Raw genomic sequence first — 18,677 nt, 5'->3', positions numbered from 1 at the left:
CTCCTCCGCTGAAAGCAGCACAGGCAACAAACCTGCGGGGCAGGCGGGGGGGGGGGGGGATGTAATGCGGGCCGGAGGAATGCTTTTTTGCACAAGCTGTAAACTTCACCAGGGGCTGGCTGTGAGTGAGAGAGGAATGGAGGACAGCTGCCACTGGGGGAAAGCTTTCAAAGAAGAGCTGAACCAGGTGGCCGCAGCTGTGAGTTCAACGGCCTTCCCACGCATTCCCTAGCCCTACACAAAGGAAACACACGGAACAGAGTGGGGAGAAGGGAGCGCACACGTGTGCCGCCGTTGGGGGTTTTATTTTCTCAGAACAGCACCTTCCCTGCTGTCTCCAGCAGAAGATACAAAATGAGATTTGGTTTCAGGCATAAATAAGCTGGCCGTAGAAAAGAGCATCAGGTGACCACTTGCAGAGCGCTCTGCCTCGGCGCTGGGGCAGTTCGATCCTCCAGAGGAAGGAGAGAGATCTTGCTGTCCCTCTGCCGTAGAGAAGTCCACCAGCTGCCCCGTCATTGCTCCTGCGCAGAGAAAGAGGACTTGTCATTATCTTCTGGTCCCCAGAGCCACAGCCAGATTCCGGAAAAGATCCCGAAAGAGCCTGTATGTTGGCATGGCCACGACTCTTCCTTTTCCCATGAAGCAGTATCATCAAAGGAAGTAAAGAAGGGCAGGGGTCAGAGTCACCTCCCCCCAACTCAGGGATTCGAGTCTCACAGCCCCCATTCGGAAAACTTGCATGCAAAGCACTGTGCACAATTTCAAAGTGAAACTATTCCAGCCCACAGTCATATCCTACAGAGGTAGACCAGGCAGCGTCTTCTGGAAGGGGCTAAGTCAGGCTCCCGGGTGGTTCTAAGCAAGCATCTCCAAGACAGGTTCTCAGACATAAACTCACCTTGACAAACCTCCCATGGAGAAGGTAAGGAGACCGGAAGTCATGCTGGCAGTTTGAGTAGGCCATTCCTATACCCATCCCCGACCCAAAAGTGATAGGCCATGTCTTCCCTGGAACAAAGGGGGGGTGGGGGTGGAAAGGAAATTCAAGAACGTTAAAGAGATCTCATCAAATCAAAACTTCCACATAAGGAGCAACACTGGAGGGGATTTTTCACATTCTACAGGTGGGTCTGTGTTTTCCAAACGGCTGGTGACGTCACGGCTTCTAGGAGACTGCCTGGTCTGGGTCACTGAAGCTCACCCAGCCTGAGAATTCAGCTTCAGGCTTTCACCATTCAAATCTTAAGGACTATCAGAGGCGTACGGCCTATAGGGACATGGGGTCACCCAAGTCCCCGGGCACAGGCCTTTTGGACACATAGGGCCCCCCCCCCACACGACCAAATGGCGTGCGCCCCAGCTGCACACCCCCAAGCCCCGCCCCACCTCTGAGTCCCACCCCCCCACTGTGCAGGAAAAAGCAGGCCTGCACAGAGGGCAGGGCTCAGGGGCGTGGCATTGCGCCCCCCGACCTCAGTTCAGGCCAGCTTTGGGCAAAAGCCGGCCTGTACGGAGGCCAAGGGGCGGGGCTCGGGGTGTGGCCATGCTCCTGAGCCCTGCCTGAGCACGGTGTGTGTGTGTGTGTGTTCTATGTGTGTGTTTTCCCCCCGATACGCCTCTGAGGACTATGGCCCTGCCTTCATTGATTAATTTTTAAATCAAAAGCAGAGATTCCCAGGATGATGAATTCTGCATGCAATACCTAGTTTTGAGGTTCCGTGGTACAGTCCTGCAACAAGTACCGTGTGTGGGTGGCCCTTGAACAGTACTCAGCAGCCCCCCTCTGATCTAGGGCTACGTGACTGAAGAATATTCCTCCACTGTGAGTCCTCTTACACTGGCTCAGCTAATGCTTCTCTTTAAAGGCCTTCACAAGCTGGGGCCGCACCTCCTTGCTCTGGCCTGTGCCGTGGCATCCTCCTCTAAGCTCCCTCCCTTGCTACAGTCCAATTGGCCTGTGCTCAGACAAGTGGGCCTTTTCAGCTGCTGCCGCTGCTGCTGCCCCGTCCTCAGGAGTCAAGGAAGGCTTCCACCCTAATAGCCTCCCAAAGAGGTCATAAACATGATTTTATAGGAGGATGCTTGGGGCCACTCAGTCTCACACTAAGGGCATGTTAGTTGACGTATGGCATTACCATCCGGCATACCGTTTGCTGCTCGGTTTGCTCAGTCTCGCTGACACCGTAACTGTTACATTAATAATTTTATTCTTATTTCATTTTTACTTTGTTCATGCACTGGGCTGGGGAGAGTGCAGACCAAAAAAACCCCCCAAACATTTTAAACAGAATAAACAAACCTCTGCTCCAAGAGTATTTTTATAAGCCTCTCTCATGCCTCCCCTGACATGTCTGTCACCTCTCCTCCAAAAGAAGGAGCCCTCAGACTCATAATAATTTGTGGTGTCCTTTTTCGGCATCTTTCTCGGCAGTAAGAGCTCCTTGTTGAAATATCAGCCCCCCCCCCCCCCAAAAAACAAAACAAAAAAAAAGCTAAGCCTCCCTGCAAGAAAAAGCCCCGGCAACCAACTCCGGCCACGGTTGGTGCTTTAAAGGGTTCTGAAGCAGAAAAGGCTCAGCGTGTGCCAGCTTGCGAGCCTGGAGGATTATCCCCAGGAGGAGTGAACCGTGAGGGAATTGCAATCCTGGGGGGGAGGGCTTCCATCCCCACCTTAGCGCCTGGCTCAAGTGTAATTAAGAGGGGCCAAAGTCTCCTGCCTTTGCAGCCGGAAGGGAGCGGAGGCCGGGGTGAGGTCCAGCGTTCTGACAGGACTCACAGACAGAGGGCTGAGTCTGGCCAGACAACAGGTCAAGGGCCTCGGCCGGAGCTTAACTGACCTGGGGCTGCAAAGACCGAACGAGAAGGGGGGGGGCAGTTGGTTGGGCATAAGGGCCCGACAAGTGAAGCACACTGGCTGGCTTCAAGGGACAAGAACCAGTGGGGGGCAGAGGTTAGACAGCCAGGGTGGTTAGAGTGTTGGATCAGGATGTGGGGGAACCAGGTTCGAATCCCCACTCTGCCATGGAAGTTTGCTGCGGGGACCGTGGGGCTAATCACACATGCTCACACATACTAACCTACCTCATAAGTATTGTGGAAGGCTTTCACGGTTGGAATCACTGGGGTGTTGTGGGCTGTATGGCCGTATTCTAGTGGCATTTTCTCCTGATGTTTCACCTGCATCTGCAGCTGGCATCTTGGATCCTCTGAAGTTGCCAGCCACAGGTGCAGGCGAAACATCAGGAGAAAATGCCACTAGAATACGGCCATACAACCTGGAAAACCCACAACATCCTACCTCATAAGGTTTATTTGTTTACCTTATTTACAAATTCAATTTATACCTCACTTTTCCCAACTAAGGCGGACTCAGGGATGTTTACAACAAAATATTACAATTCAAGTTTCATAAAACACAATCAAAACATTAATCAATTAAAAAACTCATATTCATAACTAAAAAAACCCCCCCTTAATATGCAGGAACAGGGAGGCCAGTCAGAGAAGGTGGGTGTTGTGGAGATCAAATGGAGAAGAAGAGATGATATGAGCCACCTGGGTCCCCACTGGGATATCACTGAAGTAAATCATAAAAAGTGTCAAACTTGGCCTTTGGGGTCGTGGCTTCAAATCCCCCCACTCTGCCACAAAGCACACAGGGGCTAACTTCCTTGCAGGGTTGTTGTGAGCATCACACGGAGGAAGAGGGAACTATGCACACCGCCCAGAGCTCCTTCAAGGAAGTCAGGGATAAAGAGGAAAATATGCAAGAACAACCACCACTGCAAAGCAACAGGAATCCGAGAGCCAAAAGGCACTTACTTTTAAAGAAGACAACCGAAAAGACAATGCCCAGCCCCAAACCAGCACCTGCAAGAGAAACGAAAGAGTTATGAGAGAGGCCTTTTCCCTTGCTCCAGACAGCATGCACGCTCTTGCCCGGGAGCATCTTCCTAAGAGGATTTATGGGGCCTCAAGCGGGCGACAGGCAGGGCCCTGCATCAGTCCCCATAGGAAGGGGAGGGCAGAAGCCAAGCAGCAGAGCCAAACTGCTCCTCCAGGATGCCTGCGACAGCTCTAGCCGTCTCCACACACGGGAACCCTGGCCTACAGAGCACCAGCCTGCTTGCAGCCACTCCCAATGATCAGTTATTAGCTTCATGGTGGCTTCGATCACTTCCCTGGTGTTGGAAACGGTAAAGCATTTTAAGACAAAAGCCAAATAGAAGATTGGTCCCAAGTAATCAGTCTCCTTACCTAACACGCGGTTACATAAAATTGGAACAACCCATTCTGATTACTTAAAAAGAAGAAGTTAATTGTGGTTTCATAATGGTGAGTAAATTGGTTTCTGCACTCAAGCGAAGAATTAAACCTTTACTTCTGATCCAGTGAAGCTCATGCTTTAAAAATACTTGATGGTTAATCAACCAAACCTTTTTTTTTTTTGGGGGGGGGGGCACTAGTCAAGGGGCCAACTCTTAACTAATGTTGATGCTGGAAGCAGTCATGCCTGCCTCTTACAGCAAGTTCTATCATGTTATACGTGGATGTCTGCCTTTGCATATCCAGAACATGCCAGTCATAAGGAAAGGAGAAACATCAGCATACGTCCATGCGCACAAGCTCGCCCGCTACTAAATGCAGTAACAAAAGACAGCGCAGTGCTTCTTTAGAGTGTCAGACTAGGATCTGGGAGACCTGAGTTCCAATCCCCATGCCCCCATGGTGGTTCACTGTGTGACCGTAGGCCAGTCATCTTCTCCCATCCTAACCTATCTCACAGGGTGGTGGTTGATAGACTAACCAGAGGAGAGCGGAATTAAGACTATAAGCCATTTGGGGCTCCCATCGGGGAGAAAAGCAGAGCATGTACATGGCTAAACGAATAAATGCAGGCGAGCAACTACCTTCCCACTCCTGCAGTCTCTGCAGAGAAGTGGTGGGGAGAACCAGCTCCTGCCTAGATTCACGACCAGCAGCGCCTTAGAGACCAAGGAAGTCCTGGGGGTTATGAGCTTCCAATAGTCAAAAGCTCCTTGGGTAGTTAAACAGCCAAACTTTTGCGGCTTCAGAGCGGCTTCCTCCTCCCCCCTCACCCCCTGCGCTGGGGGGAGAGGAAGGGGGACAGGAGAGAGAAGTGGCCCCGCACTGCAGGATCCGTTGCTTTTATTCCCCGTTTGTTTGCTTTGAAAGTGAGATCTTTCATGTTTTATTGTTATGAAGTTAAAGGCTGGCCTGGAGGTGCCGCTCTTTAGTGGAAACAGCTGCCTCTGCCGGTGTCCCTCGGTCAGGTGGGAGGTGCTCGGAGCAAGAGTGTCGCCCTCTTGAAAGCAAACGGCGGCCGTGCAGAGCCCAGGACCCAAACCCGGCTTCCGCTACTGCTTGTCCTTCCAAGCTGAGGGGATGCACGGTTTGCCCAGGCCCTGGGGCATTCTGCAACCTCCTTGCGCCCAGCCCTGGCACTGGGAATCGGGAGGATTTAATGTCAACTGAAATGCTGTCAGGCAGCCTGCCCCCAGTTCAACAGACCTGTCCCCCACCACCAGACTGAGGAAGGCCACCTGACCCAAGAGCATGCTTCACTTTACTTTTATTCAATTTCTGTCCTGTTCCACCCTGGCCAAGGCCGGGCTCAGGGTAGCTTACAGCACATTTTATCTTCAAGAGCCCATTGAGCTTTGAGCCTTCAATTCATTTAGATTTTCAGGCAACGGAGATGGCTGGTGGCTGACTCAAAACTCTGTTCCTATCCTGGCAGATGGGGTAAAATGGAAAATGTTTGCTATCAAATGCTCCCCCGCCCATCTCTTATGGAGGTGTGCATCTCTTACGGAGACTTTTAGGGAACCGTTTCTTACAATCGTGACTGTGTTTGGGGGGGTGTGTGTGAAATGGGCTTTAGTCTGCAACCAGATTGGTCCAGTGGCCCAGGTGCCTGACTAGGACACGGGAAACCCCACTTTACCATGGAAGCTCGCTGGGTGACTTTGGGCAAATCACATTCTCTCTGCCAAGCCTACTTTGCAAGATTGCTGCGACGATAACAAATGGGGAACGGACACCCGAGCATGCCAGCTGAGACCTTACAGGGAGGAAGGGCTAAAAGGCACTGGGCAAAGAGATGCATGAAGAGGCTTTACTTGTTTTGTGCTGCCAGCTCCGAATCCACTCAGGACAAGAGGGGCTGAATTGCAGAGGCAATATTGAAAGGTTATGAATGGACAAGAACAACTGAGGGTTTGGGGGGGGGGCTCTCCTCACTGGGGATCTGCCCAACATAGCCTCTTCACAGCCCCCCCCCAAACCCAAGTTTCCAGCCAAACAGTCATCAGTTTGTGAATGAGGATGTTACCCGAGGCCTCTCCTCTGCCTCCCCACGGAACAGCTGGTGTTGGACAAAGTGTGGGGGAGAAAGGAGAGAGAAATGCTGTTTACACTATTTAGAAACAATTACCATCTGCAAGGATCTATCAATGTGCAAACTGTTAGGCACCCTGACCCCAAGCTCAAACAACCCTTTCCCTTGTTACTGTGGGCCTGCCGCCTTTGAAACCCTCCTGCTGGAATCCAGACTGTTGGGGGGGAATTATTATCTCAAAGAGCAGAATAGACCGTCCAGCTTTGCAAGTCATGCGGCAGTCCGGTTTTTGGGACTTCCTTTCTGGGTGTGTGTGCGTGAATCTCTGGCTGCCAACCCAAAGAAGTTAGCTAATTGGTAAGAGACAATTTACAAGGAGGGTGATGGACCGGGCATCACACAAACCCAGTCCTCAGAACCCTCGCTTCCGTTGCCACGTTTTCCATTCTGCTGGTAGAAACTGACTTCCTTGTGGATGCCCAGGCTACCATTGCTGCAGGGCTCAGGAAAAAATGGTTTCCAGTGCCCACGGGAAGAACGGCCATTCGGGGGCCAAAGCCACATGGGAAACAGTGTTCTACACCAGACTGCCTTCCTGTTCTCAAAATGGCTGGCCAAAGGATACGCACACCACTGATCAGAGATATCCAGCCGTTTCCTGTTCCTTTCTTGGATATGTGTGGATTGGTGATGTTTGCCTTTAAAAACCTAGCAAGCTAAAAGCAGGAGCCAAAGGCTTTGTTGAAGAGCAACCACGTTTTGAGGCAACTACAAGACACGGGGTCTTCTTCGTGGTGACCCTACATCAAAGGAACTCACGCTCACAGAGAGATCCACACCCACTATAATGCTACCATTCAGCCAGAATTCATAGAAAAAGAGTGAGGAAAATCCCTGGTAGACAGCCTAGTCGAAAGAGATGTGATCCCAACAGTACACGTGGCTGATCACATTTTTATTCCCCTTTTCCTCGAGGTAGCCTTTGTGGCTTTCCTCTCTTCCTTTCTGTCCTCCCAACAATCCTGCGAGGTTATTAGAAAAAGGCCACCCAGTGAGTGTCGGGGCAGGAGGGGACTCTGAACCTGCGCTTTCCAAACCACAGCACTATGCAGACTTTCCTTCACGCCTGCATAAGGCCGACATCTCTAAACAAATTCCGATGCTCGTGCCAATTGATCCCGGAGTTGAGCAGAGCGGATCAAAAGGTCCAAGGGAACTTTCAGTCTGTTTCCTTCCTGCCAGCCTCTCCGTTCCCATTTCAGACAACCGCGGTGTTGCAAAAGAAACTTGCAGCCACGAGTTCCAGGCAGGTGGGCCAGGAAGCAGCCGTGGGGCCCTGTTGTTTTCTAGCCTTATCTGTCCCGGTTGGGGTATCCAGTTTTCCACAATAACCTACCGGTCCACTAATAGGGAGGCTAAAGACAGACATCTTGTGCCAGAGGATATCATGAAATGTGCCCTCAATAGTCATCAGTTGGAAGAAAATATGGACAGGAGTTTCTTTCTGGATTTTTAAAAATGGTTTTCTTTGGGCTAGCTGTAGGCAGTGACTTCTACTGCTAACCGCACCCCTGGGGCAATTTGGCCAAAGCAGCAGAAGTCTAGAAATGCTGAAGTTTTTACCCACAGTCTGACGGAACCAGGACTTCACCCTACCAGGAAGTTGTGGTGGTTCCGTGATCATCGCCAAGAAACCAGAGCAGAGCTCCAGCCAAAATTTCTTTGGAGTCAAACAGAACGCTAAAGGACACAACTCGGCAGATGCCCTGTCCTGTGTGACTCCCGCCGGAGGCCCCCTGCGCAGATTCCGTTCTCTAAAGGGCCCCACATGGAGAGACAAACAACAACAGGCAAGTTGGCCGGCTGATGGATCTTGCAGGTTCTGGGTCTCGTGTTCCCAGTTTGCTTTTAAGAGGGCGACGGGTTGCGCGCAGGGAGCCTCCAACCTGACCCAGGGACACCGGCAGAGGCAGCTGTTTCCACTAAAGAGCCGCACCTCCAGGCCAGCCTTTAACTTCATAACAATAAAACATGAAAGGTTTCGCTTACAAGGAAAACAAACGGGCTGAGAGAAACAGCAAAGGCTCTCGCAGGGCCAGACTGCATTGCACCCCCCCCCCCCCGCAGAAGTGGCTGCAGGGAGAGGAAATAAAAGGTTCTTCTCTGCAATGGCCCCAGCACCTCCAAGGTCCCCATCCAGCAGCACGTGGCTTCAGTTATGCCCCACAGGCTGGTCAGTCTCATGGATGCCCCTAGAAACTCCTGAAAGCCCTACAACTGAGGCCTAGTGGAAACTGAGTGACACAGCAGCCTGGCCAAAGTTATGCAGGGGCTGGATGGGATACCCACTGGGTTCATCATTATAAAGAGAAGATTCTAGAGCAGGGGTCTGGAACCTGTGGCTCACCAGATGTTCATTGTAGTCCAGGCTCACCAATTGGCCATGCTGGCAGGGGCTGATGGGAATTGTAGTCCATGAACATCTGGAGATCTGCAGGTTCCAGACCCCTGCTCTAGGGCTTGCAGTGGCATAGCTACCACAGGATGCGGCAGGGACAGGCGCCCCGGGCAGACACCATTACGGCTGATGGGATTTGTAGTCCATGAACATCTGGAGAGCCGCAGGTTCCAGACCCCGGCTCTCGGGCTTGCAGTGGTGTAGCTACCACAGGGTGGGGCAGGGACAGGCGCCCCAAGCAGACACCATTATGGCTGATGGGATTTGTAGTCCATGAACATCTGGAGAGCCACAGGTTGCAGACCCCTGTTCTGGGGTAAGCAGCCAATCATGTATTGGTATCCTGTAGAGATCTAACTTTCATTCTGTGAACCAGATAGCGAAAGCAAGTTGGGCAGGACATGGAAGCCTCGAGGGCTTTGCCCCCCAAGTCTGACCCGTGGAAAACTGCCTCTTCTTTGGGGACAGCCAGCCAGGGGTCACCCCACCAGACCGTTGGCCAAGTGGCTTTGTTGTGGTCTTCTGCAGCGTGAAGGCCCTTTCCCTGTCCCACTGGGAAATGGAGACTGGATCTTCGGCCGCTCTGCCGCTGAGCTACACCCCCGCCAGCAAAAGAAACTCCTTTGATTTATTTTTTTTTAAAAGAGAAGCCGCCACATGGAGGGAGGGAGGGCTCCCTAGATCAAAGCTTCCGCGTCAGCCAAAGTTTATGTTTGCAAGAAAAACTTCAACGGTACCTAGATGATGTTGTTTAATCCTCCCAAGGGATGAGAACTTGCTTTCTCCTCTCGAGTGCCAAAATGTTCTCTGCAGTGGCTCCTGCCCCTCCCACCAAACGCCCTCACATAACTGCACCCCACTGAACCGACTAAGAATGCTGCAAGCAGAGGACACGGAGGAGCCGCTAGGCAGGCAGCACAACTGTGCACAGAGCCCTTACCAAAATAAAAACATGCACGACACAAAACTGTTTCCCAAAAATACTGAGCCAGTGTGGCGTAGCGGTTAGGAGCATCGGTCCAGTGTCTGGAACACCTAGGTTCGAAATCCCACTTGTTGCTAGGGAAACCGGCAGGGTGACATGGGTCAGTCACACACTCTCAGTCTAAGCTACCTTGCAGGGTTGTTGTGAAGGTGAAAGGGAGGAAAGGAGAGGAAGGAAAGAATGAGGACTTTGGGTCGCTGCTGGAGACAAGGGAGGAATGTATGCTAAATAAATAATCGAATGTCACGTGATGACAGATGTGTTTTCCTCACCCTGATGTAATGAAGCTAAAGCAACAATCCACAGACTGTTGGAAGTTAAGCGTCAAAGCAACAATCCACAGACTGGCTTTGGAGCTTTTCTTCTCTCCACACGTTCACCCCAAGGGCAACTCCCCTTTTCGCTAAAGGCTGGAACTGCAACACAAGACAGAGAGACCCCTCTAATTCCCCCCCCCCCAAAAAAACATACATCCATACAAGGAAAAGAGTATTTCTGAACCCACTGACAGCAGAAAACATCCTGGAGGAAGGAGGGACCCAAAACTCTGCTGAGTCTTTCAATGGGAATCACAATGGCCCCTAGCGGGAGGGGGGTAGCTGCCTCAGCTGGCCCCATAGTGGCAATGAGGGAGAGCCTGGACTGGCGAAGTTGTGGGGGGCGGGGAGGGCGGCCTGAGAAGGCTTCACGAACCAGCTGAGGCAATCCCTCCTTTGCTCCAGATTGGGAGTGAGGGGTGGTTGAAAGCCCCTCCCCAGAGGCCGGATCTGGCCCCCGGGCCACATGTTTCGCACCCTTGGTCTAAACTGAGTCCTCTGAAATGGGAGTCAGGAAAACAAAACAAGTTTTCCCAGGGCTGCGTTTTTAATGACAAATGGATTAAAGTGCTTAAATCCGTTTCCTTCGCTTAATCATATCAAAATCCACCCTTAAGACTATTTCAAAGGAGGGACCCCACTTGCTTTCGCTTGTCCGTGTTCTGGCAGAACAATCTGAAACTGCGGCTCCAACCAGTTCCCTTCTTCACTGGGAGGGAAGTCTAAGAAAACACAACAGCCTACCTCTGAGCAGCGCTCGTTACCTCCAGAGGCCTTTGATATCACCCCGTCAAAAGGAGGCGGTCAGGTTATGTTCAGTCTGCAGTTGTGACTGCTCATTAAAACAGAAAGGATAAGAGTCTCGTGCCCAGATGATGTTTCCCACGCTTCTGGTTAACTGCAGCCTGCTTCCGCCTCCCCAGCCCTGGATAACTTCTGCACACGACCCTTCCCCTTCCACTTCACCATGCCTTTGAATCAGAAGAACTCCTAGTTGTCACAAGAGTCCAATCGTGTGCACTTCTGCTCAAAGACCTCTTTTGAAGGTACAGAAGAAGAATGGGATTTATATCCCCCCCTTTTCTCTCCTATAAGGAGACTCAAAGGGGCTTACAAATTCCTTTCCCTGTGAGGTGGGTGGGGCTGAGAGAGCTCTGAAAAACTGTGACTAGCCCAAGGTCACCCAGTTGGCGTGTCGGTGTGCACAAGCTAATCTGGTTCACCAGATAAGCCCCCACAGCTCAAGTGGCAGAGCGGGGAATCAAACCCAGTTCTCCAGATTAGAGTGCACCTGCCCTTGACCAGTTTACCATGCTGGCTCTCGGAGTGAGAGCCAAGCTGAATAGTATGGGCTGCAGAGACAACATTCACCATCTCAATGGGTGCAAGTCATTCCGAAAACACAGAGTTGCCTTCTATGGAGCCAAAACATACCCACCCAGTCCAGTCTTGCTGACTCTGAGGGGCATCTGTTCTCAGGCCATGGGCCGGGGGCCAAACAATGGCTAGTTCACGTGCCCCGTGAACTAGAATGGCAAGCCGTGGTTAGCTGTGACTTTGATTTGACTCTGAACAGAAAAGGAATCCTAGCATCTGAGGGAACAGAAAGAAGGCACCTAGGCTTCCTCGGGGAAAGCCAAAATATGATGGGCATGGCACGTGAACCAATTTCTAGGCACAAACAAGTGCCTTGTTGTGAGATGATAAAAGCAGTGTATAAAAATAGAGTCTTGAAAAATCAGATTTATGCTGAAATCTACATTCTACACCCAGAAAAGATAGAGCAGTTCCTTTATTCGGATGTGCTAACATGTACTTGCTGTAACAGCTAGAAGAAGCCTCCGCATTACAGAAAGCAGTATGCATCTGAATGCTTATCTTATATTTATGCTTTTTATTGTCCACATTTCTCGCTGAGACTCAGGGTAGATTAGATACAGTCAAATACAATCAATAGGATGTGACATCCAATAAACAGTACAATAGGGAATGCACTGCAAAAATCTGAAAACAAAGCAGAAATCTGACACGAATCATAACCATTTGTCAGTATCAAAGATAGCTGAATGCTGGGCCTTTCATGCCGTACTTGGAGGCTTCCTACAGGCATCTGACTGACCACTGGTGGATATTGTATTCTCCCAGTCAGAGTCTCAATTCCGTTAACAAAACAAGGGTCACCCCCAACACATTCTACCACCCCTGCTGTTCTGATCAAATGAATCTGGGCACCACAGAAGCCAGAGTGAAAGTTGCAAAGGCAAGCACAAATCAAGAGAATAATTAGTTTGCAATTCAAATTGACTTATGCTGTTTTGAAGCACCATTCCTGGATAAACAAGTTTTATAACACGGAACTTAGAAAGCTCAGCTCTCTGTTGGAAGGAGCTGGTTGAAGACGGAAAACCGCACAGCCGCGGCCAATTAAGGGTGCCACACACTGGGGACGCCTAGCACAGGTCTCATTTTAAAGGGGCTTGTGTGTGCAGGAGTGTGCAACTGCCTACAACTGTGGGCGTACGAAGGTGCATCACCTGGGAGCTATGCTCCAGTTCTGGGGAACAGCGAGCGCATACAGAACAGACTAAAGTAGAAACCCAGCGACATATTAAAGATCAGCAAAGTTCAAATGCAGTTCAACTGTTTAAATTGTACGTAACTGCTGCTGGAGTTTTAATATGTTTAAGTTATGTTGTTTGAGTTGCTGTTGATAACAGCCATGTTGTGAGCCGCCTCGAGCCCTCCGGGGAAGAGGCGGCCTAGAAATCTAAAATATAAATAAAAAATAAATAAATGGCAAATGCAGTTCAATGTAGCAAAATGCAAAGTGATGCACATAGGGGCAAAAAATCCAAACTTCACATACACGCTACAGGGGTCAGTGCTATCAGTCACAGACCAGGAAAGGGACTTGGGCGTCTTAGTTGATAGTTCCATGGGAATGTCAACTCAATGCATGACGACTGTAAAAAAGGCAAGCTTCTATGCTGGGGATCGTGGGAAAGGAATTGAGAATAAAAAACTGCAAAGATTGTCATGCCCTTATATATAAAGCAATTGAATTGTGACCGCACTTGAATTACTGTGTTCAGTTCTGGTCGCCGCATCTCAAAAAGGATATTGAGGAGATAGAAAAAGTGCAGAGAAGGGCAACAAGGATGATTGAGGGACTGGAGCACCTTCCCTATGAGGAGAGGCTGCAGCGTTTGGGACTCTTTAGTTTGGATCATGCTGGCAGTGGATGATGGGAACTGTAGTCCATAACATCTGGAGGGCCACGAGTTTGACACCTATGCGTGGCAATGCTTTCATATTTACAACAGAAACCCGGGGTGGGCAGATGTCACAAAGTGAAACCAGTTTAGATCAAGATCTAACAATTCATTCTCAGTGAATCAGGGCTACTCCCACTTGTTGTTAGAAAAGGAAAGGGTTTTTTAAAAACATAAAATACAAGCATATACAGTAGGAAGCTACAGAAACATAGCTAAGCCAATTACCATCTGCAAGGTGAGAGATATGCAAGACATTAGGACTTACAATGACTGAGAAATCCCAGGTTCTTATCTCAGCTGCCAACCTGAAGGGTAAATAGTCTGGAACTTGTTAATTAATTCTAATTCAGCAAGTTTGTGTTGGATTCTTCCTTTGAACTTCTTCGTTGGGAACAATGCATCTAAGTCACCTCTGACTCACAAGAGCTGAGGCTGGAATGAACCTTTAGGCAGCATTGGACAGCTGTTGTTTTATTTTGTTGCTACAGACTTTGCACAGCTACTCATCCAGAATTATGGAAAACAGACAATTCCACATTTTTCACACGGAGGTTCTTTAGACCAAAGAAACAGAATGAAAGGCGAAAGATGCAGGCCAAAGAATGATGTCCTTCAGGCACACACGAAGAACTCAATCGTGATACCACCACCTCTCGCAAAGATGAACGGAGCTGGTGTGATCACATGGAACCTTCATAAATATTCAGAAGGGTTCCGCAAATAAAGTGACCAGAATGTTTGAAGCTCAGCTTCTACAGGGAAAGCAGAAAGTTGCCAGTCTGGCTGGGAATAAAGTCTCACACAGTCCTTAACTAGGGTTGCCAACTATAACTTGTGAAATTCCTGGCAATCTGGAGTAGTGTCTGGGGTAGACAGACTTTGGTGAAGAGAAAGAACTCAGCAGGGTGTGATGTCATAGAGTCTGTCCTGCAGAACTGCCATTTCCTTCACAGGAAGACCTCTAAAACCTAGGCTGATTCCGCATGGGCCAAAAACAGCAGTGTGAAAACGGTGTGAAAATGGTGTAAAAGGGTTTAAAATGGTGTAAAAAAGTTTATATTGTTTTCACACCGCCCATGCGGAATCAGCCCTAGAAAGAAGGAGAGCTCCAGGCCTCACCTGAAATACAGCAACCCTACGTTGTCCCTAGGGTCAGAGATTGCTATGGAAGTAGGAGGACAGCTAGAAATAGACCCACAGAGCCTAGAAACCCAAAAGAAGAGTCCCAGAGAAAAGGTGGCTGAAAAACAGGCCGAACAACTGATGACTCCCAGAGAAGGCTTGGAGAAAAACAAGGAGGCTGGGAATAAGGAGGGAGATTTAAATTTCACAGAATGAATTCAGTTAGCTCTTTGCCTGCTGGCTTCTATTTTTAAATTTACATATCTGGTCAACTGCTCCTGAATTTCTTCAGGATGAATCAGCAAGCACACATTTCTTCATGCCTCAGGGAAAAGGTGCACAGTTCCCACTCTTCACCCCCTTTTCTCTACCTCAATATCTATCCCTCCTCCCAACTAAGTTGTGCAGAATATAACCTGCCCAACACCACCCAGAGAGTCATAGCTGAACAGGGATTGGAACACAGGTCTTCATTGCACAAAGAGAAAACACTGATCTCAGTTCAGCCGTACACCTACTCCCCCCAGCACACATTACAGACAATGGTATTTTAAATTAAAATTAAATTGAGAGCGTGGTATAGTGGTTAAGAGCAGGTGGATTCTAATCTGGAGAACCGGGTTTGATTCCCCGCTCCTCCACCTGAGTAGCAGAGGCTTATCTGGTGAACCACACTCTGGTGTTTCCGCACTCCTACATTCCTGGGTGACCTTGGGCTAGTCACAGTTCTCTCTGAACTCTCTCAGCCCCACCTACCTCACAGAGTGGCTGTTGTGGGGAGGGGAAGGGAAAGGAGTTTGTAAGCTACCTTGAGTCTCGTTACAGGAGAGAAAGGTGGGATATAGATCCAAACTCTTCTTAATTAAGATGTACCTTTTCACAAACACTTAAAGGCAACTGCATGTATGTGTACATTTCTACCACTGAGTTTTTTATATTTCCATATTAATTCCTTTCAGATTAAACACATATGAGTGTGTATGTGCATGTCTATACCTGTATCTAGATTTAAAAACCAGTGGATGAGTATTTTAATCTTCCATGGCATTCTGTTGCTGATCTGTTCCCAGACAAGGAAACTTCAAAGGGATAATCCAATATGAAATTGCCGGATTGGAACTCATTAACAAGTTCAAGACTATTTACCCCCCAGGTCTTAACAGAGGCCTGGAATTCCTTACACACTAAGGGTGCTCATATCTTGCACATTCTTCCTAGCCCTTATTTTGCAGTAGACTTTTGTTAGTCCTGCTTTGCCTATCTGCCAACTGTTGGGTGCGGCCCGCAACCCATACAGAGAAAACTGATGACTATTATAAGATCTTTAAACTGCTTTTGTAAAAAAGTACTCATCTAAAAGGCACTTCAATGCACCTGATAAAATAATCTCTACCCACAAAGTTTATGCTAACTTGTTTGTTTTTGGTTTTCAAATCTGCTATAATTTGGAATTATATGGGTGTTAGGTTACATGAATTTTTTGGGATTAGTATTTGTAAGTGAGATAAGTATTTAGGGTAAGCATGTGCAAATGGTCTTTTATAAATTCCTTTAATATTTCTAAGAGGCATACATATATTTCCGCAAGTGAATATGCATTGGGGTTGTAGTTAGTACATTTGATTATTAGTACTGCTGTGGTAATTAAGTAAGGGAAAATAAGACTCCCCTGAATTAAAATGTTAATAGTATTTTATATTAATTGAATTATTTTTTAATTTTGTTTATTTTCATTGTCTGCATTCTATTTTTGATGCTTTCAGTCTTTTGTATTCCTGACATTTTATATGAATGAGAAAATAATTTAAAAATCATATATTTTAAAGAGACATATATATTGAGAGGGATGCTTGATCTAGAGCTAATGCAGCATGGATGAAGTGGTGGCAAACCACAGAAGTCCTGTGTGACAAAAGAATACCTGAACACCTGAGGACAAAAGTGCACACCACAGTTATCCGGCCTGTGGCCCTATATGGAACAGAATGTTGGCCAACAACCCGGAAACATGAACAAACTCTTCATGTGATGGAAATGAAGATGCTCCAGTGGATGCTTGGCCTGACTCTTTTCGATCGTGTTACAAACGAAGACCAAAGACGTGGAATTACACCAATAACAAAGAAAATTAGGGAAGCAAAGCTCCGGTGGTACAGGCATTTTATCTGACTGGAGGAAACGTATATTGCAAAACCGGCCCTAAACTTTGATCCTGGAGGCCACCGTCCATGTGGAAGACCAAAGAAACGGTAGATGGACAGCATTGCAGAAGACATGCGTGCGGTCAACCTTACCCCTGAAAATACCCGAATCGAGCTATTTGGTGAAGAAAATGTCAGTGCTAACTCCCTCAAGGGGAATATACTCCAAAAACAAGAAGACATATTGGGAGGGATGGGTCTGCACTTGCACATATGGGTGCTTGGGATTGGGGGAATTATATTTAATTTCATATGTCATCTCCCACCCTTAGGAATCCATATCAGGACGCAAGGGCATAATAGAAATGCTAAACAAAAATCACAGTAAATATGTTTGCAAGAGGATAATGCAACAGAAGCCCAGATGTTTTCTCAACAGCACAGCCTGACAGTATAGAACACACTCACACACACACACACACACACTCACGCAACATGACACAATATGACATGCTATTAATACTTAATTCATACAAAGGTTGACCATCTATCCGGACAAGGACTTGTTGGGTCACATCTACCCCCACCCTTCTATGTTCACCCCCTAAAGGGGATCAAAGGTCAAACCAAGGCCCCTCCCCCTTTCCTGCAGCCCCTCCCTCACGCCCCCTCCCCGTAGCCCCTTACCCAGCTTGACTACAGAGTCAGCCAAGCACCGGTCCCACTTCCTGCCCAGCTCGCCCTCCGACGCCATCTTGGCCACCCTCTCCTACCCGCCTCCGGGAGCTGTCACTCAAGCCGTGGCACCCGCCCCCTTACCCACGCGACCCTCGCGAGAAGTGATGCAGAAGAACGCCCAAGTGGGCGGCTCTCGCGAGAGGTGGAAAGGAAAAGCCAGGCGGCTTCCCTTTTCCTCTTCCTCCGTTGCCACGGGTAACCTTGGCAACGGGGTCGCAAGGCATGCCCTTGGGATGGAATGCGTGGAGGTTCTGCAACAGCTCGGTCTCGTTCCAATGAGTGTACATTGGAACGGGACCGGGCTGTTGCAGAACCTCCACGCATCTGTAGAATTCAAGGGGGAAAACACATAGCCGTACTGTATTACAGGCATATGCACATACATCCATTTGTGACTCTGTTTCCTTTATCCATAAAAGACGTCAGAAGAGCCAACCTGTATAGAAAATGCCCACAATACCATGGAATGATTTGTATGTCACTGTCACTCAAGTAATGGAACATATCTGGACTGCAGTAATATTTCAACCTGCAGCTGTTGAACTTTTATCTTCTTGTTATTATAAGCTAAACTTAAAAGAGTTAAAAAAAGAAGATGAGCCAATCTGGATTTAAGGCAAATCATACATCTATTCCATGCTGTTAGCCATAGTGGCCAACTAGATCCCACTGGATGGCCACAGTCCAGGGCATGTGGGCCAAAATCTCCACCTATTCTTGCCACATGGAAGGGTGCCAGCTCTGGGTTGGGAAATTCCTGGAGAATTGGTAGGGTTTAGGTGGGGGAAGGTTGAGTTTTGGGAAGGAAGGAAGGAAGGAGGAAGGAAGGAAGGAAGGAAGGAAGGAAGGAAGGAAGGAAGGAAGGAAGGAAGGAAGGAAGGAAGGAGTTTGGGGATGGGAGGGTATACTGTCATGCAGTACATTCTCCAAAACAGCTATTTTCTGCAGGGGAACTGAGAACATAAGATCTCTGTTATCCGGAGATTAGTTGTGTCCCTCCTGGAAGTTGGTAACCTTAATACACTGGTTCCATTAGGCCATTATGCTTATAGGACATTGATGGAACTCTTCATAAATGTGTGAGATCCTTTTTAAAGGAACCCAAATTAATGGCTGCCAGCTAGTTCTGGCAGCTAGTTACACAAATTAATTTTATGTGTACACAAGTTCTTTTTTGGCATCTGATAAAATGTAGAAAAGGGCTGCCTATCCAATTTCATAACATGCAGTCTGTCAACTGAGGAATAGGGCAGCCACAGGCAGAATCCAACACTCTT

At 48.6% G+C, this 18,677-nt stretch overlaps 1 protein-coding gene across 1 annotated transcript; it reads right to left on the bottom strand.

The window, feature by feature from the left end:
* Positions 1 to 258: 258 nt before the first annotated feature.
* Positions 259 to 17,461, bottom strand: MICOS10 (mitochondrial contact site and cristae organizing system subunit 10). Its single transcript, XM_048519453.1, has 4 exons — positions 17,350 to 17,461; positions 3,826 to 3,873; positions 902 to 1,011; positions 259 to 524 (listed from the first exon to the last, which is right to left on the bottom strand). Exons 1-4 carry the CDS (start codon positions 17,414 to 17,416, stop codon positions 516 to 518), a joined length of 234 nt encoding a protein of 77 aa, XP_048375410.1. The 5' UTR covers positions 17,417 to 17,461; the 3' UTR covers positions 259 to 515.
* Between the last annotated feature and the right edge of the window lie 1,216 nt (positions 17,462 to 18,677).

This window comes from Sphaerodactylus townsendi, linkage group LG16, assembly GCF_021028975.2.
Source record: "Sphaerodactylus townsendi isolate TG3544 linkage group LG16, MPM_Stown_v2.3, whole genome shotgun sequence".
Classification (NCBI taxonomy): Eukaryota; Metazoa; Chordata; class Lepidosauria; order Squamata; family Sphaerodactylidae; genus Sphaerodactylus; species Sphaerodactylus townsendi.
Note: the sequence above shows the minus strand (reverse complement) of the source record. Positions and strands in the feature narration are given on the sequence as shown.